At 39.8% G+C, this 26,069-nt stretch overlaps 1 protein-coding gene across 2 annotated transcripts in view; it reads left to right on the forward strand.

The window, feature by feature from the left end:
• The window catches only part of PTPN11 (protein tyrosine phosphatase non-receptor type 11), a 123,470-nt gene that overhangs the window by 50,792 nt on the left and 46,609 nt on the right, over positions 1-26,069 (forward strand). For both annotated transcript variants that reach the window (XM_004448177.4, XM_012528101.4), the window contains exons 5-6: positions 1,729-1,845; positions 2,473-2,586. In XM_004448177.4, the coding sequence (XP_004448234.1) occupies positions 1,729-1,845; positions 2,473-2,586 (231 nt within the window). The remainder of the gene's footprint in view (positions 1-1,728; positions 1,846-2,472; positions 2,587-26,069) is intronic.

The raw sequence follows: 26,069 nt of genomic DNA on the forward strand, positions 1-26,069 counted from the left end.
TTTATGTCTGGCTTCTTTCATTTATGTTTTCAAGGTTCATCCATGTTGTAGCATGTGTCAATACTCCATTCCTTTTTATTTTTGAATAATATTCCTTACATGGATATATACCTCATTTTGTTTATCCATTTATCAGTTGATGCACAGTTTGATTGTTTCTACTTATTGGTGATTATGAACAATGCTGCTATGACCATTCATATATAAGTTTTTGTGATATTCTCTGCGTGGTGAAACATCATTCTCATACTTTATTTTAATTTCTTTTAAACAGATCAATTTTATTAATACATATTAATAAAGCATACAGTTCATCCTCAAAGTGTACAATCAATGGTATTTGGTATAATATCATTGTGCATTAATCACTTAATTGTTAATAGAACATTTTTATTATTTCAATAACAATAATTATTAAAAAAAAAAAAACGAGACAAACAAGAAAATTCTTTACCTCTCAATCTCTTTCTGTTTCCCCTGCTGTACTTAGCTGCTATTTCTGGCTATTCTTGCACAATAGTTATTTGCTCATTAAGCAGTTTTATTGACATATATTCATTTTCTTTTAATTTTTTAAAACATGGTTTCTTTTAGTTCTTTAAATATATTTATACTAGCTGATTTAAAATCTTTGTCCAGTAAGTCCAGTGTTTTGGCTTCCTCCAGGACAGTTTCTGTTGACTGCTTTTTTTCCTGTGTATGGGACATACCTGTTTCTTTGCATGCTCATAATTTTTTGGAAACTGGACATATTAAATAATGTAGCAACTCTAGAAATTAGAAGCCTCCTCTTCCCAGGATCTGTTGTTGTAGTTGTTGTTGCTGTTTGTTTATTTGGTGACTTTTCCTGGACTGTGAATTTTGTTAAGTCTCTTTGTCAATTGTGCCCACTGAAGTCTGCTTAGTAACTTAGTGGTCAGTTAATGATTGGACAGAGATTTCCTTAAATGCCTTGAACCAGCCTTGGAGTTCAGTGTTCGTCAGAAGAAAATAATTATTTTCCTTCTATTTAGTAGCTTTATTTATAGTAACTTGGCCTATGGTGTAAATAAATATAGTAAAAAATTCTGTTTTGTTTTATTTCTTTAACTCTTTAGTTAATTTAGGAAGGAGAAACTTTTGCGAACCAGTAAATATTGGATACTTATTTAGATCTTCTTACCCCTTGCAGTGAGCTCTTTCTTACTGGATTTGTCTCTATATTTTTTGTCATCTCTGTGACTTACTTTATATATATATATATATCCCACACACACACACCTTTTGTGGCTTTTTCCATGCTCTCTGCTCTCTGTCCATTCGCTGTGCGTTCTTCTGTGTTTGTTTATTTTATTTCACCTCCCCCCTTGCAGCTTGCTTGCTGTCTGCTCTGTGTCCATTCGCTGCGCGCACTTCTGTGTTTTTGCTTGTCTCCCTTTTTTGTTGTATCACCTTGCTGAGTCAGCTCTCCACAGCACCTGTGGACCAGGCGGCTCCACAGTGTGTGGGCGAGTCTGTTTTCACAAGGAGGCCCTGGGACACGAACCCAGGGCCTCCCATATGGTAGACGAGAGCCCAACTGATTGAGCCACAGCTGCTTCCCTCTGTGACTTACTTTTAACTGTATGTCTCCAGCTGTTTGATCTTTACATTTGTGGGTTAAGTTTGTCTCTGTACTTCAGTTGGGGAAAACAGTAGTTTAACATAAAAGGCAATGAACATCTTTTTTTTTTTTTTTGGTCTTAAAAGGAACTGAAATATGATGTTGGTGGAGGAGAACGGTTTGATTCTTTGACAGATCTCGTGGAGCACTACAAGAAGAATCCCATGGTGGAAACATTAGGCACGGTACTACAGCTCAAGCAGGTAAGCCAAAACTCCATCTCCTTTCTGAGTGTTGAAACTCCTAATGTAGAATATTCCAAACATACAGGAGTAACTGGGTGGTAGGTACATGGAGGTCAATCATCGTGAATTCATCAGATCCTGTTTCATTTATACTTCTACCTTCTGTGCTGCTTCTATATTATTTGGAAATAGATTACAGATGTTATATCATTTCACCCATGACTATCTCCATGGGTAGCTCCAAAAGGCCCTTTTGAGTTTTGAGACCAAGTTTTTGCCAAATTCCACCAAAGATCACCTTTCATTACCTTTATGTGATTACATTCACTCATTTTGGAATTATAGCTATGTTTAAAATGTGCCATTATGACTTACTGGCAAATGATATCATCTCTTTAAATAATGTCATATATATTTATAAAGAAAATAGGTCTAAATTTATATCAGCAGAGCAAAGTTTATGTGGAGATTGAAGAAAGATACATTTCCTGACAAAACAGAAAAGAAAGTGAAACTTTTTGAAAGCCTTTATTGTGAACTACTGTGTCTTATGGATCCCCTGGCCTTGTCTTTATGAATACCAACATAGAAGTCTTTTTTCTTTAATGTTTTCTTTATTTCACACCAATTGCTGAATTCGATTAGCCCCTCAACACAACTCGTATCAATGCTGCTGAAATAGAAAGCCGCGTTCGAGAACTAAGCAAATTAGCTGAGACCACAGATAAAGTCAAACAAGGCTTTTGGGAAGAATTTGAGGTAAGTTATTAAAATTTTTTAATATCTTGGGGATGGGGGAGGGGATCCCTTCCTGTCTGCTATGGGGGCTTGGTAACTCACACTTGTCATTCCGGGCTTCTTTGTCCCTCTGTCCCTTACCCTCCTGGGAGTAGTGTAGCACTGTCCTGGTCTGCTGACCCCCAAAGCAGGTTCCTTGGACTGCTTTTGGCTCTTTCTTTATTGTTTTTATGTGAGTATTCAGCTCTACCTCTTAGTCCATTGCCATCTTCCCACAATCTTCAAAATTTTTTCTTAAAAAGAGTTATTAAGTCCTATTTTTAATATAAGAGAAGTTGGTCTTGTCTTTGGAATTGGGTCTGAAAGATGGATCTGGCATCCTTTGTTTTTGAGGTACCAGGGCTGGGGATTGAACCTGGGACCTTGTATGTGGGAAGTCAGTGCTCAGCCTCTATGTCACATCAGCCCTCTGACATCTATTTTTAGTTTTGTCATTGATTGACAAGGAACAAGTTGCTAAAGGGTCTTCTTTTAAATAGAAGGACATTGTGCTCTGAGAAAAGAGACTTGTCAGTTAATATTAAATGGATGATTTGGCACTTGTAGTTTAGACTGCTGGCAAAAACAAACAAACAGAAACCAAAACACAACAACAAACAAACAGAAAAAAGGATCTAATTCTTTTAGAAGAATTTTAGCATTCACTGGGGGCCTTTAGAAAGAACCTATAGCTTTATTGCTCTGAATAAGTAAAAATTTACTATGTTCCTGTTACACTCTGGTATACCACTTACCAGTTGATACCATCTTTTTCTTTCCTTGTCCATTTGACAGAAAAGTTCCTGAAAAACAAGGACTGTGGCATATTTACCTTCATAGTTAACCCCAGTACGTAGCACAGTGCTTGACATGCAACATAAGCGCCTTAGATGTTGGTTAAATGAGTATTTATGTTAGCTAATGTAACGTAAATAATGTAAATAGCTAACTATGTCATCTTATTACTACCCTGCTTATGGGAATAGTTATTCCATACTTTCATAGGACTTTAGAATTTGCAGATATTTATGAGAATGAATGAATGAGTGGGCAAATGAAGTCCTTTTGGCCACATGTCAGAACAACTTGATGAGACAGAGATTCTTTCCACTTTATAGATGAGGAGCCCAAGACTCAGGAGGCTTCAAGTAAATCATCCAACCTCTATACCTTTTAATGACTGAATTCCAGACTGGAAATGGGTACAAAATAGAAAATTCACAGTCCTTGCTCAACCTTGCTGAACAGGGACTTGAACTCAGGTTTATTCTTTTATTCAAAAACCTATTTTTTAAACACCAGCTATATACTAGGCATCGGATTAGGCCCTGAGGATACCTTGGTGAACAAGATGGTCAGAATTTCTAATTTGAGGAGAGAGAAAACAGTGCTGATGAGCGTCCCTGAAAACATGGTGGTGCGCATGAGTCAGAGCAAGTTCACTGCTTTCTGGATTCTGCCCTGGCTGCCTGGATAATAAAAGGCAGCATTGCATAACATTCACTTCAGTATATTCATTTCATTACTTTCATCTCATTTGGTCTTCATAAAACCTCATGAGCTAAGATGGGTGGGTACACAAATTCTGTAATAGAAACCTGACATCAAGATTTGAATACAATTTTTAACTTGGAGAATTTCAAATATATACAAAAAAAGCATAGAGAATAGTATAACTACAGCAATATACCTTTCACCGAACTTCAATAAGTTTTGTATGGCCAATCATTTTAATTTTTAAAGTTTTAAAATTTTTATATGTTTTTTAGGAGGCCCTGGGGATTGAACCCAGGACCTCATACATAGGAAGCAGCTGCTCAACCACTGAGCTACAGCTGCTCCCCTGGGCAATCACTTTTTTTTTTTTTGCATCAGTTTTATTGGTACATATTAATAAAGCATACAATTCATCCAAAATGTATATTCAATGGTATTTGGTATAAGCACATAGTTGTACATTCGTCACTTCAATTATTAGAGCATTTTCATTATTTCAATAATAATAATAAACAAAACAAAACCCAAAAACAGACAAGTAAACAAGAAAATTCTTCTCCTCTCAATTTCTCTGTTTTTCCCCTGCTGTACATAGCTGCTATTTCTGACTTTTCTTGCACAATTATTTATTATTTAGCAGTTTTGGGGTTTTTTTTTTAGATATTAGCCAATCTTTTTTTTTGTCTTTATTTTTTTAATGTTACTTTAAAAAAATATGAGGTCCCCATTACCCCCCATCCCCCTCACCCCACTCCTCCCCCCATAACAACAACCTCCCCCATAATCATGAGACATTCATTGCATTTGGTGAATACATCTCTGAGCACCGCTGCACCTCATGGTCAATGGTCCACATCATAGCCCACACTCTCCCACAGTCTACCCAGTGGGCCATTAGCCAATCATTTTTAACAGCACCCCACTTGCTTTCCCAGTCCTGGTTTATCTTGAAGCAAATCTCAGACATATTTCATTATGTATCTCTAAGAGATGAGGACTCTTTTTTCAATCCCATTATCACACCTAAAAATAGTAACAATAATTCTTTAATATTAACACATATCCAGTTACTTTTCACCTGATTGATACACACACACACACACACACACACGTAGCTTGTTTGAGTTGGGAAAGTGCTATGTTTTTTCCCATCTTTCTTTTTTTAAAGATCTATTTATTTACTTTATTTATTCCCTTCTCCCCCAGATGGTTCTCTCATTTGTCTGCTCATTGTTTGCTCGCCTTCTCCAGGAGGCACCGGGAACCAAACCCGGGACCTCCCACGTGAGAGGCGAGTGCCCAACAGCCTGAGCCTCATCTGCTCCCTGTGGATTGTGGTGTGTGCTGGCTTGTAGAATCTGCTCGTTGCAGTGGGGCAATATCTAGCTTGTTGTGATGGGGGCGGTGTCTGCACTTCTTCTTTTAGGAGGCACTGGGACCTGAACCCGGGACCTCCCATGTGGTATGTGGGCACCCAACTGTTTGAGGCACATCTGCTTCCCTCCCCCTATCTTAATTAGGAATACGTCAAACTTATATAAACATAAATTCATATAAAGGACACCCTCCCCTCATGTGGCATTATCTACTTTATCAGTTATCCCAGGCATCCTATTATTTTATTAATAAACATTTCAGTATATATTTCTAAAAGATAAGGAATCCTTAAAAAATTAACCAAGTAACTATTAATATTACCACATCTTATAAAAGATAAAAGAAATTCATCAGTCATTGTTCAGATTGCCAATTATCTTATAAATTTTAAAAATTTGCTTGTTGACTTATGATTCAAATAAACTCCACATATTGTGGTTTCTTAATAGGTATTGTAAATATCTCTCTTTTTAAGAGAATCTTGTCTCTCTTAATCTTTTCATTCCCTTCCTCTCTCTCTTTCTTGTTTTTTGGTTTTATTTTTGTTAATGAAGAAAGTAGGTCCTTTGTCCTGAGATCTACTTATGGTCTGGATTTTGTTGACTACATCTCTGTGGTAAAGATTAATGTTTCTCAGTACTTTGTATTTCTTGTAAGTTGATAAATCTAGAGACTTTATGAGACTCAGTGTTTTTAGCAAGATCGCATATGTGTGGATGTGAGGATATTCTACACATATCCTGTTGTTTCTCTTTTTGCTTTGTTAGCAGTAACTGATAATTATTACCTAGATTCATTGCTTCATAAGGAATTGTAAAATAGTGATATTCTAATTTTATCATTAGCTGGAATATTTCTATAAAGAGAAGCTTCCTGTCACCAAGGAAGAGTAAATGTTCCATTCTTTCCTTTTTACTAAGCAGTTTACATAATAGCACTCTCAATTTTTGTGTGTGTTCTGGTCTGTTTTTTTTTTGTATCATTATTAACTCACAGATTTTAAGACATTTGATGTCATTTATTATCATTTTTGTTGCTCAGATTGTCCTAATTGGGCCAGTGTGAGCCTCTGCAAGTTGACTTCTAATCTTTCTTATATAACACTAGTAGTCTGGGCTAGATTCCTTACTTTCTGGTGTGATAAGTTATTCCAGGGTTATACATTATCTGTGTCAGAACTAGAATTGGTCATTTGTCCTAGAAGTTAGTTCGCTTTTCTTATTCTCATTTTCTCCTTCCCTCCCTTTCTTTCTTACTCTTTATTCCCTTTTGTGGTAAGTGGTATTTAGAAACTACATCTGGGCACCAGGGTTGTTCATTGCTTCTAGGTTGATTATTGTTTGTAGGCCTTCTTCATGGCAGGAGCTAGAGATATATATAGATAGATAGATATAGATATTTTTTTCTTGAAATAAAATACATAGAGTTAACTCATATTTCCAATTCACATCAGGACTTCAGGGTTTTTACTAACCTTATCAATCTTACTTTTTAATTTTTTAAATTATTTTTTATTTATTTCTCTCCCTTTGTCTGTCCTTTGTGTCCATTCACTGTGTGTTCTTCTGCATCAGCTTACATTACTGTCAGGCAGCACCAGGAATCTGTGTCTCTTTTTTTGTTGCATCATCTTGCTGTCAGCTCTCCGTGTATGCGGTGCCACTCCTGGGCGGGCTGTGCTTTTTTCACATAGGGTGCACTCCTTGCACATGGGACACCTCTAGACGGGGAGACCACCCCTGCGTGGCATGGCACTTCTTGCACACGGCCACACTGCACGTGGGCCAGCTCACCACATGGGCCAAGAGGCCCTAGGTATCGAACCCTAGACCTCCTATATGGTAGGCAGATGCTCTATCAGTTGAGCCACGTTTACTTTCCCAATCTTACTTTCGTATCTCCTTTCTCCCATGCCCTAAATCCTACTTCTCAAAGCCATTCCTTTATCCCAAATTGCACATATAACAGCTTCAAAATAACAAGACTTATACTACGCCCAATGATATGATTATTGAAAATAATTTAGTAATTTTTTCCAGGATTTATTTTTTTAATTCTTGGCCTAGATCCTTCTAGAGAGGTGTTGTCAAATTACTGTGCTTTAAAGTCATTTGTAATAGTTCTCCTCTGTGTGCTTATACAGTAACTAGATATACAGATAGGTTATTTGTTTCATTTTAGTTTGAACTTTAGAAATCTATTTCAAGTAAATTTTGTTTATAATTATATAAAATATTGATTTTTATTCCATATTCAAATCCATTAAACAAGGTATACTCAAAGAAGTCCAGCTTCTAGCCCTGTCCTTTCCTCCCCACATTTATAACCATTGTTTTTAAAAGTTATGGTTTATCTTATATTTAAAACATATAAATAAGTAAGTACATATTTCCATATTCCCACTCTTTCTTAGATAAGCAGTAGCGTACTTCATATACTTTTTTCCCTCCATTGCTCTTTTCATTGTCTTGGACATCATACCATCGTAATATCCAGTAATAGTCTCATTCCTTTTTTACTGCATAGAACTCCACTGTGTGGCTGCACCATAGTTTATTCATCCAGTGAAGGGCATTTGGATGGTTTCCAAATGTATTTCCAACATCATTGAATAGCATTGTGCATGCATCTTTTCTTATTTTTGCTATTATTAACTTTTTTTTATGTGTCATGTTACAAAAATGGTTATTCATTTTTAACTTTTAAAAAAAAAAGATTTATTTATTTATTTAATTCCCCCCGCCCCCGCCCTGTTCTCTGTGTCTATTTGCTGCGTCTTGTTTCTTTGTCCGCTTCTGTTGTCGTCAGGGGCATGGGAAGTGTGGGCGGCGCCATTCCTGGGCAGGCTGCACTTTCTTTTGCACTGGGCGGCTCTCCTTACGGGTGCACTCCTTGTGCGTGGGGCTCCCCTATGGGGGGACACCCCTGCGTGGCACGGCACTCCTTGCGTGCATCAGCACTGCGCATGGGCCAGCTCCACACGGGTCAAGGAGGCCCGGGGTTTGAACCATGGGCCTCCCATGTGGTAGACGGATGCCCTAACCACTGGGCCAAGTCCGTTTCCCCATTTTTAACTTTTATCATACATGATTTTGGTTAGTATATTTAGAGTTTATGACATACCATTTTTACTTAAAACTGAAGGACATCAATTATCATCTGTTAAATATAAGAAATAGTGAAGTATTTTGTAATTCAGACCCCATTTTAATGTTACACTTCCTTTGAGGTGATTATTTGCATAAATGACTTATTTTTTTTTAAATAACTATGCGTTTTTTGGAAATTACTGTAACTGAGGTGGGTATCTGGTACAGATAAAACTAGGTTCAATTAGGGCAATATTTAATTTTGGAAACAGAATCAGACTTTCCCAAAGAGCACGTAGCAGTAGGGATGATTTTCATGATCCCCTGGATGATGTCAAGGTGAGATCTGAGAAGAAACTTCTAGCTTAACTTCTCTGACCATAGAGAAAGCGGGTTACTTCTAAGTGTTGACCTGATGGTCTCACTATGTGACAATCAAATTCAAGTCATCTCTTACACATTATTAACACCAAGAAGGGGAAAAACCAACTTTAGGTGGAAATGGATAAAAACAAGATCATATTTGTACTCTACAAGTTCTCCGTGGAGGTGGCAAAATTGTCATGCACTAAATCAGGACATTAATGTTTAATTTACAATGAAGCTACATCTCAATAGCTAATGGCCTGCATTATAGACCTCTTATGTACCTGCTTCTCAAATACATTCAACTTTTGAAAATGCCTTTTAAGGTTGGGGCTGTGGGAATAAAGCTTAGAGCAGAATAAACCATTATAGAAAAATGTAGATACTTGAAAGCAATGACTCATTGTATTCTAAATCCTCTGAAGATGAAGTTTGGTCCACAGCAGCAAGGCCTTATTATTTTAGAGACTGTACCTTAGTTTTTTTCCAGAAGGTGACATATTTGGGATCGATTCCTTTTTACAGTATACATGGGTAGTCTTTAAAATGAATGAGAGTTCTAAATTGTAATGCCATTGATAAGTTAACTCTGACAGCTGTGGTATGTGTGTTTCTATGCCTATTTCCTGGTTTTCTGTAAAATGCCATGTTTTGCTTATAAACTATAAAAATAATACAAGTTACTTTTGCTTCTGACACATCTTAAAATATGAAGTCTCTTGTGAAGCTTTTTGGTTCTTTTCTCCTTTGCTCCTGAAATAAATGCAAGTTAATGATTTTTATTCTAGGATATGTTGTATGTTCGAGATGTTGTAGACACAAGTCTTTAATTTTTCCTAAAATTTGTCCATTTCTGCTCTGTGTAAATATATCAGAGTCTCCTGCATATTTCTACTCATGCATGTAAAGAGGCAGATAAATTCCAGATTTGTTAGGATGAAATAAAATTCTACTCAAATGAGACTGGCTCTGAATAAATAAAGACAGGTTATGATCTTGTAATTTTGTACCTGTGATGTGCATATTACCGGAAACCTGAGTTGGCCATTGCGTATCATGGTAGGGTGCGTATCACATGGCTACAAAAAAGGTGTATTTGCCCTCTCTCTGTACCTGTTTCCCCCTTTGAGCCCTCTAAGCCTGAGCTGCCAGGGGCACCATGGGCAAGCCTGGGCACTGTGTCTGCCTGCAGGGCCCAAGGGGAGGGTGGGGATCTTGCTGCTAACAGTCCTTTGGCCTTCACTCTTTCCCTTTACCCTCCTTCTCCATCACACTCCCCTCTCTCTAGGAGCTCTGCTTCTCACACATCTGCTTCATTCTTCTTTTCCTTCAGGCTGATTTCTGTGCTTCTTACTTTCAAACCTTATTGAAATGAACAGCTTTTGTCTCTATACCAAAGTCTCAGAGAGAGATTCTCACTGGTTCAGATGCTGTCCATCCCTGATTCAAAAAGCAGTGCCAAGCACAGTATCACATAGAACAATGATGCCTGCCGTGGATCACCCTGTTTAGGGAAGAATAGTTCTCAGAGGTGAGGATTGTAGGCACTTGAGCAGATGTCCCAAAGATGTTTCCCCAAGAGAGTAGATACTCATGATTATCTACTATCATGAGTAGGTAATCACGCAGTGATTCATTCCTTCATTCAGCAAATATTAATTAAATACATACTATATGCCATGTTCTGTTCTGGGTTCTGGGAATGCCTGACCAGATCAAAGTCCTTATCCTTATGGAGCTTATAGTCATTTGGAAGAGATAGTAAGCAAAGAAACAGGTAAATATCCAGTGCCTGAACTGGTGTTGAGTACCCTGGAAAAAAAACAAAGTATGGTAAGGGGAAAAGGGAGTGCTGATGGGACATGACTGTTTGACATAGGCTTCTCTGACAAGGTGGCCTTTGAGCAGAAACTTAAAGGAAACGAGGGAGCAAGCCATACAGCTAATCTCAGGAAGAATATTCCAGGCAAGTGAACAGGGGGTATACTTAGTATGTTCCACAATCAGCACACAGGCTGGTGCTGTTGAAGTGGAGTGGACAGGAGGGAAAGGTACATGGAGCTGGAGTGGAGTGGTCAGATCCCCATGGGCTTGGTGGGTCAGGAGAAGGCCTTTGGCTGTTTGGAATAAGATGGGATGCTTGTGGAGGGGATTGCACAGAAGAGTGACATGGTCACCCTGGCTGCCGTGTGGAGGACAGTCTGGAAGTGGAGGGTAGATACAGGGAGACCAGTAGGCAGACTGTAATAATAATTTAAGCAGGAGAAATGGTGGTGGCTTGGACCCAGGGCAGTGGCAGTGGAGGTGATTGGGTTCTAGATATATTCTGAAGATAGAATTGATAGTGGTTGGAAGTAGCATTGACAGGTTGCATGGTATGACAGAACTGAGTCAAGGATAAGATAAAAGTGTTTAGCTGAAGCAACAGATACAGTGGAGTTGCCATTTACTTAGATGGGGAAGGCTTGGAGGACAGGTTTGGGGAAAGACAATCAGCTTTCATTTTGGACATGTTAAAATAGGGGTTCTTAACCAGGGATCCATGGGCCCCCAACAGATCTGTGGAAAGATTTCAGGCGGTCCGTGAGCTTGAATTGAAAAAAATCAACTTATTATCTTTATTTTCTCTGGCTTCTAACTGAAATCTAGCATTTCCTTCACTTCGGAATATATGCAATAAGTAAGTTACAGTAGTATTCTTTTCGCCTGACTGGCAAAGGGGTCCGTGGAACAGAAAAGGTTAAGAACCCCTGTGTTAAAGTATGACTGATTCTCACCTAATTCTGCAGCATTACAGTTGGGATTGCTGTCCCTCCTTCCTCCCTTCTTTACCTGGCTAACTTCTCTTTCTCTTCTGAGCCCAGCCTTAGGGGCATTTTCTTAGGGAAACCTTCCCTGATCTCCCCATGACTGAATTGGTTCTTCCTGGTATGTTTGCCTATAGCAGCGTATCCTTTCCTGTATAGTACTTAACTACCCCAGAATTCATAATTTGTGTGGTTATTGGTTTAATGTTTGTTTCCCGTACTGTGAATCCAGGTAACATTGTTTGGTCTCTTACCATAAAGAGAAAGTTTGCTCAAGGACAAATAAAGAGTCAAATTTTGATCCAAGTTTTCGTCTGCTCTGTGCATTTTTAGCTAAGAAAGTAGTCAGGATCAGTCCATGGGTCTCACGAGAGTAGGTATATTCATTGTGGTTGCTGTAGTCCGGATAGCCAGCAGAGAGCCTGGCACAGAGTAGGAGTGTTGAATCTGAGCTGTTTTTAATAGAGAGAGTGAATTATATTGGATTCAGATCCTTTGCATCTATTCAGTGGTGCATAGCTTTCTGATAGTTAAAAAGTTTGGGCTTTGCTATGAGATTTTCCGCTTTAATATAGTACAGTTTATTTTCACATTGAGCCTCTGTTTGAGACTTGGTGAAGACACATTTTAGTCTTCGAGATCCTAGTACCCACATGTCCCAGAGCATTTAATTCAGGGTCATGGTGCTGAATTTTAGACAGATTTTGGTTTCTAAAACTTCTGTTTCTGTTTTTGTTTTTTTTTTTTTTAATTTTTTTATAGATATAGTATTATTTTCTTTTCTTTTTACCATATGACCCTTTATTGGATTTTTTTTTATTCCCCCCTTGTGGCTTGCTTGTTGTCTGCTCTCTCTGTCCATTCGATGCGCACTCTTCTATGTTTTTCCTTGTCTCCCTTTATGTTGTGTCACTTGCTGAGTTGGCTCTTCATGGCACTGGCTGGCCAGGCAGCTCTCCACGGTGTGCAGATGAGCCTGCTTTTACAAGGAGGCCCTGGGACACGAACCCAGTGTCCCATATTGTAGACAGGAACCCAACTGATTGAGCCACAGCCGCTTCCCATCTATACCTTCTGTTTCTGTTTTTGTTTTGTATTTTTAAGCTTTGTTAACCAGGATTTCCCCCCCCCCGCCCCCCCCAGTGCATTAAACCTTGTTTTCCATGGTGATTTTATATATATATATCTCTTTTAAACCCAGACTCCTCTCATTATGCAAGCTTCTTGTCGATAGTGGTCTGAGTCAGCTATCAGTTTGCACGGGCATTGCGGTCATCTCACTGGCAGCTATACAGATGTCCTGGATTCCGCCAGCAGGTCTGCTAATCGAAATGTCTCCAAGAGAAGCTAGTGCCTGTCTTGAAATCCACTGTCCATTTTGATGTCTTTAAAAATGATTACAACGTCCTTAGGGGAGCTATAAATTCTACCTCAAGATTGTTAGGTTTTATGGAAACAAGACTTACTGCACCCTAAAGCTGTGTCTGGAATAATGATTCTTGTTGGTGAGCCCCAGTAGAAATCTTCCCCTGGTGACTAAGCTACACCACAGTGAGCAACAACCCCCCAGCCAGGGCTCCAACCTAAAACTTTAAAATGCCCCAGGTTGACAGACTTGAGCTGTAACCAGGATTTTCCATCCAGGCCTAAGCATATTAAGTTGCTTAGTAGAAGAACTGCTATCTTCTTGTGAGCAGAGAATTTTAGCGGTTAGAGGTTTTATTCTGTAAGTGGAATATTCCATTCTGGGGAAATTTCTTTGTTTCCTTTGGAATATTTCTCTTTCAGTGTTTCTCTTGTTCCTTGCCCACAATGACAGGCTTTTTTTCTTTAAGGTAGTTTTTATTTGTTGAAGCTGTTTGACATCTTTATGGATCATTTAAGAACAGAATGTGTGTTTATGTTCTTCATCATCTCTGCTTAACCCATTCCCTTTGCCTTTAATTGACTTTGCTAGTGTCTGCATCTGCCATTGTCTTTCTGTCTTCACTGAGCAAGCCTGTGCTGGGACCTCCATTTCACCTTTGCTTCTTCCTTTTTTTAAAAAAATTTTTTAGGAAGTACCAGGTATTGAATCTGGGACCTTGTACATGCAAAGCAGGTGCTCAATCATTGAGCTACACCTGCTCCTCCTTCCTTCTTTAACCTTGTAGTATCTTAGTGACTTCTACTAGTGTACTGAAATGATACTTTTGAAGGACATCAGTGGTTTTTTAATTGGTAATTACAATAGTCTTTTCTATAGCCTCTTTTCTTTCTTATGCTGCTTTTGAGACAGTTGTCCAACTCCTTTCCATGGCTTCTCTGACCAGCAGCAGACTTATTCCTACTCTTTTTTACCTTCTCTCTCAAGCCTCCCTTGCTGTTCATTGCCTTTTCTTCTCCTGGCCAGCTAACTCTGGTGGTTTTCTGAGATGTGGCCTGGGCCCTCTGTTAACTTTTGCTTTTTTTTTTTTTTTCTTTTAAAGATTTATTTATTTATTTATCCCCCCACCCTGGTTGTCTGTTCTTTGTGTCTATTTGCTGCATCTTCTTTTTTGTCTGCTTCTGGTTGTTGTTTGTGGCATGGGAATCTGTGTTTCTTTTTTTTGCGTCATCTTGTTGTGTCAGCTCTCCGTGTGGGCGGCACCATTCCTGGGCAGGCTGCACTTTCTTTCTCGCTGGGCGGCTCTCCTTACCTGGTGCACTCCTTGCGCGTGGGGCTCCCCTACACGGGGGATACCTCTGCGTGGCACAGCACTCCTTGCACGCATCAGCACTGCTCATGGGCCAGCTCCACATGGGTCAAGGAGGCCCAGGGTTTGAACCGTGGACCTCCCGTGTTGGCAGACGGACACCCTAACCACTGGGCCAAGTCCGCTTCCCTACTTTTGCTTTTAATTCACTCTTTCTCAGGGAAAATATCATTCTCATCCTTGTCAAGTACTCCTAAGTTTACATTGTTTTTGGACTCTACTTTTGTCTTTTGAATTACACATTCTTCATTTTTTCTTGACTACCATGTCTTTTCAAACTCCAGCACTCAAAGCAGGACCTGTTATTTTCTCCTTAAAATCAGATGCCCCCTTTGACTTCCCTGTCTCTGCTGGTTACACTCTTTATTCTCTGGCTCCTTGCTCTGGGATCCTCAAAGTATCCTTTAACTCTTCCTTTTCCTCATACTTTTTTTTCCTTAAGATTTACGTTATTTATTCACACACACACACAACCCCCCCGTTCCCGTTCCCCCCGTTGTCTGTTCTCTGTGTCCATTTACTGCGTGTTCTTCTGTGTCTGCTTATATTCTCATTAGGCAGCCCTGGGAACTGATCCTGGGACCTTCCCGGGTGGGAGAGGGGTGATTACTGTTGTGTGCCACCTCAACTCCCTGTTCTGCTACCTCTTCTTTTCTCTCCTCTGTGTCTCTTGTTGTGTCATCTTGCTGCACCAGCTCTCAGTGTCAGCTGGCACTCCTGTGCGGGGATGCTTTCCTGTGCTGGGTGGCATTCCCACACAGGCGGGCACTCCTGTGCAGGGTGGCATTCCAGCATGGGCTGGCTCATCATGTGGGCCAGCTTGCCCTCACCAGGAGGCCCCTGGGCATTGAACCCTGGATCTCCTATATGGTAGATGGGAGTCCAGTTGGTTGAGTCCAGTTGGTTTCCATCTCATACTTTGGGATTTATCAAGTTTTGTTGCTTTTTCTTTCCTAATGTCTCTCTGGTCTTGTAGAAGGAAGGAAACCAGCATTTATTGTCTGTTTTATGCTGCATTTTGGGTTAGGGACTTTGATAAGGTTGTCTCATCTTGTGAGGTAGGCAGAGGATTTACCCATTTTAGAAAAGAGGAAACAGATGCCCTGTGAGATGAAGTCACCCACCCAGGACCGCCTAGGTGGGCAGCAGCAGAGACAAGAGGCTAGCTTGACACTGGGTTGCAGGTATTGGTCACCTCAGAGATGTGAGCTGCCATTTTACTCCAGCCTTTCTGCCTCTGACCCTCCACTGACCCTTCATAGTAATCTGCTGTCAGCATTTCTCGTGTCACTCTTCTGGTCAAAAACCTTCAGTGGCTCGCTGTTTCCCACTACAGGCAAAAGATTTTCAGCAGTAGAGGACATCTCTTCAAATCTTCATTTTGAAAACAAAGAAACTGAAAACTTGAGAAAGTTTTCTCAAAGGGATGTGACTGGCAAATGACCGAGCTTTGAACTTCCAGGACTTTGGACTGCAAGGCTATATCATGCCTTGCTTCCTTTCTCTCAAATATTGAAATTCTCCTGCCCAGCTTTCAGTTCCCTCCACTGAATCTTACTCTCCCTATGTCCCCTCCTTTGTTCCACCCCTTCCTAGCACACAGCTTCTAGACTCATTGAGCCAGTCTCCATCACCCTTTCATGGGCCACCTTGGCATGTCTTCCCTAACTTGCTGGGATACCTGCCTTTTACTATTGTACCCATTTACATCCTTCACCTATTTCAGGCCTCAGCTCCTTCCAGAAACCTTCCTTCAGTTAGTTTTCATGGATCTCACTTCCTAAATTCCACACTACAAATTAATTACACACTTAATTATAGATTTGTCTTGTGCTATTTACTGCTGTTTCATGTGTCAGAACCTGTTCTCCTCCAGGGACTATGTCTTGTTAATTTGTTTTTCTACTTATATTCCATCTTGTTGTAGGAAAGGATGTGAGCTGGCTTAGCACAAGCGCCTAGAAGGAACCATAACTTGTATTGGTTTAATCCCTCGTGATGCTTCATAAGTGCACATTTATCAGTTGGGTCCTTCTCTGGGGATCAGAATGTCCAGCTGTCCTTTCACTCCTGTAAGAGCTGCTCAAAATCCACTGCAGAGAAATGGTGACAGTCTGTGCCATGTGGTGGCAGGGAGTGTATGCTTTTACCCGCCTCTGGTACTGGGTAACACTGCAGGGTTTGCAGTAAAGAGAATGGAGTAAGAAATCGCAGTGTTCCTCTGCAGAGAGAACAGATGCCAGAGGAAAACAGAACTGCATTCAGACTGGGTAGAAAGACTGGTTTTGGGGTCTACCAGGTAGTTAGCATTTTCTTAACACTTATTTACACCATCAAAACCACAAAGACCATCCACCTGACAGCCTTTCTCAGCTCGCTTCTCTTCTCTCTTTTTTTTTAATAGAAGTCATGCTTATATTTGATATAGTAATACAATTTATAAGTGTTACACAATTGGTACACTTATTAGGGTACAATTTGATGAGTTTTGAGTATACAGTCATGTAACCATCATTACAATCAAAATATAACCCCTCTAAATTTCCTCATGCCTCATTGCAATCAATCCCTCTCCCCCCACCACAGCCTATGACAACCAGTGATCAGATTTCTGTGCACAGAGTTTTGCCTTTTATAGAAAATAGTATGATATATAATAAATGGAACCACACAGTATGTAATATTTTGTGTTTGGCTTCTTTCACATTCTTGCATAATGCTTTTGAGATTCATGCATATTTTCACGTGTCAGTAGTCCATTCCTTTTAATGGTTATGATTGTGAGAAAGTTTTCCCTGGTCAGAAGTCATTTCGGAAGCTCTGCTTGACGCTGTGATGGTTCTGTCAGACAGTTCTCTACAGCTAGTTGCCATCTCCTGTATCTCTGAAGAACCATTTTGAATAGGACTCTGTCACTAATCACACTGGCAGAGTAGGCTTCTCTCTAGCAGCCCACTAGACAGTATTACTGTCCAAAAAAGGCACATGGAAGGTCATGCACATTTAGAGCAATGGCTACCACACGGGTAGGTTTCTAGACTTATTACTCCTACTTCAGGCAGCAAACTCGATCGCTTCTCTTCTCTAGGAGGCAATAGCCTTGGGTGGGTGGGTATGGATTAGTAGAAGCATTTACATTCTTTTTTATTATTAATGTAAAAAACCAATTTTATTATTAAAAATTTCAAACATAGTTTAACAAGCCCAATTTTTACCAATACCCAGCTTTAACGCTTAACAACATTTTTGCTAATCTTGTTTCGTCCATCTCCTTGTCCTCCCCTGCTCCCCCCAATATGTACATCCTGTGAGCTGGCCTTAATGGTCAGTTCCTTCCCCCTTCGCCCCTCCCACCAGTGATTTGGCCCTGCTGCTCAAAGCAGTGCAGGTGAAATGGTCATCGGATCGTTGTCATGGTACATGGTGGCAGGGAATGTCTGGCTTTGCTGATTTGTTAGCTGCCTGCCCCTCTCCTTGATCCTGTTCTTCCACTGTCATTCATGAAATTCTGGTAAGAGCCAAGTCCACTGGTTTTCAATCAGAGGACTATGGGAACTTACTGGGGAATTAGGGGTGCAACTCTGGTAATTAGGCTAGCTGGGATACAGAGCAGGGTTGTTAAGTGGTCACAAATCTAAGGATGATAAATTGTTCCATCTACAATGTTGATAGTGTCCCTGGTCACTTCTAGATGTACAGCATGGATTGGGGATTAACTTGTTCTTGATGCTTTCTAAGTTTTAATAATTCGAGGCAACCCCTTTGACTCATGCAATCAGGTGACTAATTTGCCCTGATCTTTTTATTTTAAAAAATTGTTTTACTAGAGAAGTTAAAGGTTTACAGAATGTCATGCAGGAAATACTTAGTTCCTCCCATTTACCTTCCCCACCATGCACATGTACACACACACACATTCACGCATAGTTTTTGCCATTATAACCATCAGCATTAGTGTGGTACTATTGTTACAGATTGATGAAACAATTTTTAAAATTTATACTATTAACTATAGCCCATAGTTTACATTAGGGCTCAATGTGTGTGTGTGTGTTTAACTCTAGTAATATATATATGCAACCTGAAAATTTTCCCTTTTAACCTTTTTCAGAAACTCTGTACCAATTAAACATTAACTCCACATTTCCTACCCTGACTTTAGCTCTTGATAACCTGTCCAGTTTCTCACTCTGTGAATTTGTGTATTCTACTTAATTTCCTATAAATAAGATCATATAATTTTTGCCCTTTTTTGTCTGGTTTATTTCACTTAACAAGGTTCATCCATGTTGTTTTATATATCTGAACTTCAGTCCTATTTATTAATTTATTAATGAATTACATTCCATTGTATATATACCACATGTTGTTTATCCGTTCCTCTGTTGCTGGACACTTGGGTTGCTTCCATCTTCTGGCAATTGTGAATAATGCTGCTGTGAACCCTGTGTGCAGACATCTGGTTGAGTCCCAGCTTTCAATTCCTTTGGGTATAAACCTAAAAGTGGGATTGGCTGGGTCATATAGTGATTCCATATTTAATTTTCTGAGGAACTTCCAAACTCTTTCCATAGGCTACGCCATTTTAAATTCCATCAACAATGACTGAGTGTTCCTATTTCTCCCTATTCACTCCAACACTTATTTTCCATTTTTAAATAGTAGCCAGGTCTACTGGCTGTGAAGTGCTATCTCATTGTTTTGCTTTGCATTTCTCTAATGGCTAATGATGTTGAGCATCTTTTCATGTGCTAATTGGCCGCTTGTATATCTTCTTTGGAGAAATGTCTATTCAAATCTTTTGCCCATTTTCTAATTGGGTTGTTATTTTGTGGTTAAGTTTTAGGGTTTCCTTATATATTCTGGATATTAAACGATTTTTGGACATGTGGTTCCAAATATTTTCTCCCATCCTGTAGGTTGTCTTTTTATTTTCAAGATGAAGTTCTTTGGTGCCCAAAAGTTTTTAATTTTGTTGGAGTCAATATTTGTTGTTGTTGCTCATGCTTTGATGTAAAATCTAAAAAATCATTTCCTAACCCAAGGTTCTGAAGATGGATGCTATGTTTTCTCCTAGGAGTTTTCTCATATTTAGGTCTTTGCTCCCTTTTGAGTTAATTTTTATATATGGTGTGAGGTAGGGGTCTGCCTTCATTCTTTTGTATATGGACATCTAGATTTCCCAGGATCATTTGTTGAAGAGACTATTCTTTCCCCCATTGAGTGGACTTGGCATCCTTGAGAAAAAACAGTTTCCATAGATCTGAGGATTTGCTTCTGAATTCTCAATTCTCTCCCATTGGTCTATATGTCTGTCCTTGTGCCAGTAGCATGCTGTTTTGATTTTTGTAGATTTGTAGTAAGTTTTAAACCAGGAAGTGTGAGTTCTCCAATCTTCCCCTCATTTTTGAAAGACAGTCTTGCTAGATACAAAATTCTTTCTGCATTTAAACTATTTTGATCCACTGCCTTCTTGCCTCCATGGTTTCTGATGAAAAATCAGCATGTATTCTTTTTGGGACTCTCTTGTATGTAACATGTTGTATTTGCTTGGAGCTTTCAGAATTCTTTATTCTTGGCATTTGGCAGTTTAACTACTATGTGTCTGGGTATGGTGCTTTTTGGGTTTATCTTCTTCGGGGTTCTTTGGGCTTCTTGAATGTGCATATTTATGTCTTTCATTAAATTTAAGAAATTTTCTACCATTATATCATTGAAAGAGGCAAAATTCCTTCTACTGCTTTCTCCTTTTCTTTCTCTTCTGGCACTCCCATAATGCATATTTTGGTACTCCTGATGGTATCCCACAGGTCTCTTAGGCTCTTACTCAGCCAAAGGGGTGCTGATGCAAAGTTCCAGAAATCTGACTGTGCTTTTATAAAGGGTATTTATTTGGGATAAAAGCTTACAGTTATAAGGCCCTAAAGAGTCTAACTCAAGGTTGGTTTCTTACCAAAATCAGTTGAAGCAATATGGTGGGTGGTCTCTGCCTGGTCTCTCTGGACTTTGCTGCTCAACTGTTCTGTTCTCCTCAGCTCCAACTATCAGGTGAATGGCTTAGCTCTCCCTGGGGCTGCAGGATCAAAGTTCTCTCCTCTTCCCTGTCATGACAAAGTTCTCTCCTCTGGGATCTATGGAGCTCTTTTTCTTTTCTCAAGTAGCTTCTTCTGTGTGTCTTCTTTGTGAGTGTCTGTTTATAAGCCCACCAAGGGGGTGGGGACTCACTAACAATATGTAGTACTTTGCATCTAATTTCTTTCACTTAGCATACTTTTTTCCCCCTCATTGATGGAAGAATATTAATAAATTGCTGATCCTACCGTCCATAGTTTGGGTTTGCTTTGGTCCTAGTTTCGTCCTTTGGGTTTCTCTACTCCCTCTGCAGCAGGGCCGGGAACCCACAGTGGGAGCCCAGGCTGTGGCTTCATCCATACCGGGGAGGAGGTGGGGAGAGAGGGCAGCAAGTGCCTGGTGACCTTCTCCTACCAGCTTTCTAAAGGTGCATTTTCTTGATTTGGCACTCGTCCAGCTACTGCAACACTAACTGTTTTCCAAAGTACTGAGAAAGATGGCCTTTTGCTAGTTGTTCACAGCTTTGTGGGGGAATGGCACCCTGGAGCATCTTATGCCTCCATCTTGGTCAACCGTCTCTGGTCCTTTTTGAGGACTCCAGTTTTAGTTCAAACCCTTAGATTGTGTTATTCAGGAAAACTGGTTGTCTTGCAGCCTCTGGCCCAGCTTTACATTGTCCCTTTTGCTCTCAAGCCTTATTATTAGTGTCCCTGCCAGGGCCTGGTAGAGAATGTGGATGGGGACACAGGACTTTCAGCTTGGTGGGTCATTAGCAGCTGAGAGGGAGGTTGTGGACCATAGCCATGACAGGATGGTAATCTCCTTGAGGGCAGGACTTATTGGATACTCGCTGACTCTTCTGCTAGGTAGGAAGTGCCCCTCAGGAGATGGAGTTGATTGTCTTGGGTGCAATTGGGGAGCCTCTGCAGGCAGAGCACGTAAAGTCACAACTGCTGGGTGCTTTTTATTACCAGTCTGACTCTAGATGTAAGCCCTCTCGTGTGAAATGAAATGTGATTAGATAACTTGTGCCCCAGGCGCAGTTGAGGATGGGCAGATGGGCACTAAGGAAGGAGCTGCGGGAGGGATGCTCCATTAGTCATTGTTAATCCATGAGAGCTGCCAGTTGCCAGCAGTTAGCACCTGACTGTGCCGGGGATGCAGGGGCTCGGGGCCTGTCCTTTGCGGAAGTCTTTGGATCCTAAGGCCTGGCTTGGCCTCATGGCAGAGGTGATTGGGAAGCCCCTGGCAGGCCTGAGTGGATGGTACAGTCAAACGTCAGTGATATTGATGAGGATGTCCCTGGCCAAGTGTCTGCCCTGAGTGTGTGGTGATTTGGGTGGTACCCCCTTACAGTAAGTTACACAGAATTAGGAGATGAGAAAGGTTTTCTGCTTTTAATCCTTGCTTAGTTTTTGGCAAGTCTAGAGGAGTGTCAGTCTGGCACTAACGTGCCTTTAGCATCTACCTTTAACACTTGCCAGTCTCCTCTTTCTGTAAAACCTCAGGCACGCCACAGAATCCAGGTAGAATTGGATAATATTTTGTTTTTATTATATTTCTTTTTCTGGAGCCCTGTATATGACACATGATTCTGGTTTTCCTGTATGCTGGTAATATGAAGTTTCCTTTTGAAATACATCTTATGAAGGGGAAAAAGAGGAGGTGGGTTAAAGAAAAAAGTGATATACCAACTGCCGTATAGAGATGCAAAGCATCTTAAGGGTGCTTTTTAAAAGACTGAAGATTGGAAAATGCTGTTCTAGTGTTTTACATAAAACGTTTTTTCTTGATGTTGAAATCTGGTTTAACATTGTCAGATCAGATTCCGAGTGCAGAACCTGTAGTGCTGAGACCATCACTGGTGATACTCTCTGGTTTGTCTGTTGCCTCCTCCCTCCCTCTACCCTCCCTCCACCCCTTGTTATTTCAGCAAATGCATTTTGTGAGTCATGAACGCACTCACTGCTGGACTGGTTGCTGGTGTAGCAAGGTGGCCCTGTTCTTGAGCTGTTTGAGGCTAGCAGGGAAGACAGACTTGTAGAGGCATACCTGGGATTCATTGTGGCAAGAGGGCTTATCAAGGGAGGTGTTACAAACAGTGGGACTGAGCACTGCATGGCACAGGGGGATGACCAAAGCTTTCTAGAGAAGGGAGTATTTGCCATGGGTCATGAAGAATAAATAAATCTTAGTATTCACTAGGTGGTCAAGGTAGGAAAAGGGAATTCTAAGCAGTGGGAAAAGCATATACAAGAACATGAAGGCATGAAAAAGCTGGTGAACTCAAGACCCTTTGTGTGTGTGTGTGTGTGCGTGTATTTCCCCTTATGTATATTTTTGTATGTCTGGAGTATAGAGAGTATTTCTTAAACTTTAATGTGCATTTGAATCACTGGAGGGAATCTTGTTAAAATGTGGATTCTGATTGAGTAGATTTGGGGCAGGACCTGAGTGCATTTTTAATAAGCTCCCAGTTGAGGTGGAGGACCACACTTTGAATAGCCAGAGCACAATAGTAACTGTAGCAATAGAGTAACTTCCTAGCAATAGCCAGGATCTACCTCCTGCTGAGTTGTATTGGGACACTGTGATCTCATTTAAATTCTTGCAGCAACCCTGTGGGGTAGGTATTAGGCTTATCCTCGGTTTACATTTGAAGAAACTAAGTCCCAAGCGGAGTGAATAACTTGGCTATAGCTCTATAGCTAATAAAAAGCAGGCTGGCTTCAAACCCAGGGCTGCCTGGCTTCAGCTTTGTGCTTTTAACTACCCTATAACATAACTGAAGGGAACCCGAGGGGGCTGAGGTTAGAGGCAGGCCTGGACTAGCTCAGAGATGAGCCAGCCTGCTGTGAGTTCCAAAAAACTCACAGATTTGAAGGCTGAGAGAGCCACTGAAGGGTGATAAGCAGGAAAGGGACTGGGTCAAATTTGCCTTGTAGAGATTGCTCTGGCCATGTGCCCTCCACAAGTGAAGCATCATGTGAAGTTTGGCTCATAAATGAAAGTTTGAAGGCTTTACTGCCGGGGTTTGTTTTAAATCAAGAAGCTAATTATTTCCGTACTTGTAACCCCCCCAAGTAGAATTTTTAATTATTGTTGTTTCTGTTGACTTGGTTCGTTTTTAAGTGATTGTGTTCATAGTGTTTGACCTTTTGAACCTCACCTCAGTGATCTTTTAAAAAATCAGGATTGAACACTCTTTCTAGCTTAACAATATTCCTTGTTAAGCCTAGTTGCATTAGTCAGAGTTCTCTAGGGAAACATAATCAACAGGAGATATCTGTAAATAGTATGAGATTTTAAAAAATTCTCTCACATGACTGTGGGGATGTATAAGTCCAAATTCCACAGGCAGGTTCCAATCCAGGGGCTCCTATGAAGACCTTGATGAGTTCCCAGGAGATGCTGGCAGTCCAAAGTGGAGCCAGAAATTTTCTCTGAATGCTGAAATCACTTCCCCTTTTAAGGCATTCAACTGATTGGATAAAAACGTCACTCATTGCTGACGGCATTCGCCTTGGTTGATCGTAGATGTAATCAGCCATCTATGCAATGAACTCACTGATGACTAATGTCCATAAATGTCCTTGTATTACAATTTGCCAAGTGCTTGCTTGACCAGACAACTGGGCACAATTAGCTGGTCGAATTGACACATTAGCCTAACCATCACACTAGCTCACAGTTTAAAGAAAATGCTAGCTCTAAGATGGCAGTGGCTTTAATGACAATCTGAGATCAATTTTTAACTGGAATGACTATTAGTTATACATAAATTGCTTTTTATTATTGTTCCAGGTTTCAGTTAGCTAAACACTTTTGTTATGAGCTGTGTGTCAAGTCTGAATATTGCATTTTGAAATGGAGAGTCAAATACCAATTTAAAATCCTGACTTTTATACCTGTCTGTGAAATTCAGATAAATGGAAATGAAATATACCAGGGCTGCTATATTGTGAAATACTGAGTCTGTCTCGCCTTGTAGAAATTTTTACAGGGTAACCATTTGGCATTTTATATATGTATATGCATATGCATACACATCCATATATAAATTGAGAATGCATCCTTCAATTCCTATCTTTTGAAGTGTTATGATCAAGAAAGGATGCTATATTTTGTCAAGTGCCTTTTCTGAGTCAATTGAGAGGATCATGTGATTTTTCTTCTTTGTTTACTAATGTGATTTATGGCACTAATTGATTTTCTTGTGTTGAACCACCTTGTATACCTGGGATAAAACTCATTTGATTGTGGTATGTAATTATTTTAATGTGGTTTTGGATTCAATTTGCATGTATTTTGTTAAGAATTTTTGCATCTCTATTCATTAGAGAAATTGGTCTCTAATTTTTCTTTTTTCATAGTATCTTTATCTGGTTTTGCTTTAGGGTGATGATGGCATCATAGAATGAGTTTGATAGTGTTCATTCCTGTTCACTTTTTTGGAAGAGCTTGAGCAAGATTGATATTAGATTGTCTTTGAATAATTGGTAGAAATCACCTGTGAAGACATCTGGTCCTGGGCTTTTCATCTTTGGGAGTTTTTTTTTAATTTATTGAAGTATATCACTCATTCATAAACATACATAAACAATAAGTGTGTAGTAATAGTTGTGAACTTACAAAACAGACATACATAGCATCATACAGGACTCTCTGAACTCACCCTACCACCAATACCTTGCATTGTTGTTAAACATTTTAAACGAGTGATTAAAGAGCATTGTCAAAATATTACTACTAACCAAAGTATTTTCCACCAACCCACCCTATTATTATTATCATCTTTGTATCATTTATATATGAAGATAAACAATAAGTATATAGTAAAATTGTGGACTTACAAAGCAAACATGCATAACATCATACAGGGGTCCCATATATCAACCCTCCACGAATACCTTACATTGTTGTGAGGCATTTGTTACAGATTATGAAAGAATATTGTCAAAATCTTACTACTGATTATAGTCCTTATCTTACATTTGGTGTATTTTTTCCCCCCAATCTACCCTATTATTATTTTTTAAATATATTTTTTATGACAGAAGTTGTAAATGTGTAAAACAATCATGCACATGCACATGTGCAGAATTCCCGAACAACATCCATTAACACACTGCACTATGGTGGAACATTTGTTACAGATAAAATAATATCATCTAATTGTTACCATGTCCTTAGTATACATTTGGCACACATTCTCCATACTGCCCCATTATTAACACAGTACATCTGTGGTACAGATGCAAGCATATTATATTATTACTACTAATCCCAGTCCATAGGTCACTGCAGTTGTATTTTTCCATGCTTCTCCACATTCCCAACACCTTGCATTAGTGATGTACATTTACTCTAGCTCACAAAGGACCCTTTTGCATCTATACCTTCAACCACAATTCTCATCCACCTCTTGGTTTACTGTGCTATTCAGGTGCTAGATTATTCTTTAGCATTCTGTCAATTGGCATTTACATACCTAGATTACCATTTTCAGCCACATCCCCATT

Source organism: Dasypus novemcinctus, chromosome 19 (genome assembly GCF_030445035.2).
Source record: "Dasypus novemcinctus isolate mDasNov1 chromosome 19, mDasNov1.1.hap2, whole genome shotgun sequence".
Classification (NCBI taxonomy): domain Eukaryota; kingdom Metazoa; phylum Chordata; class Mammalia; order Cingulata; family Dasypodidae; genus Dasypus; species Dasypus novemcinctus.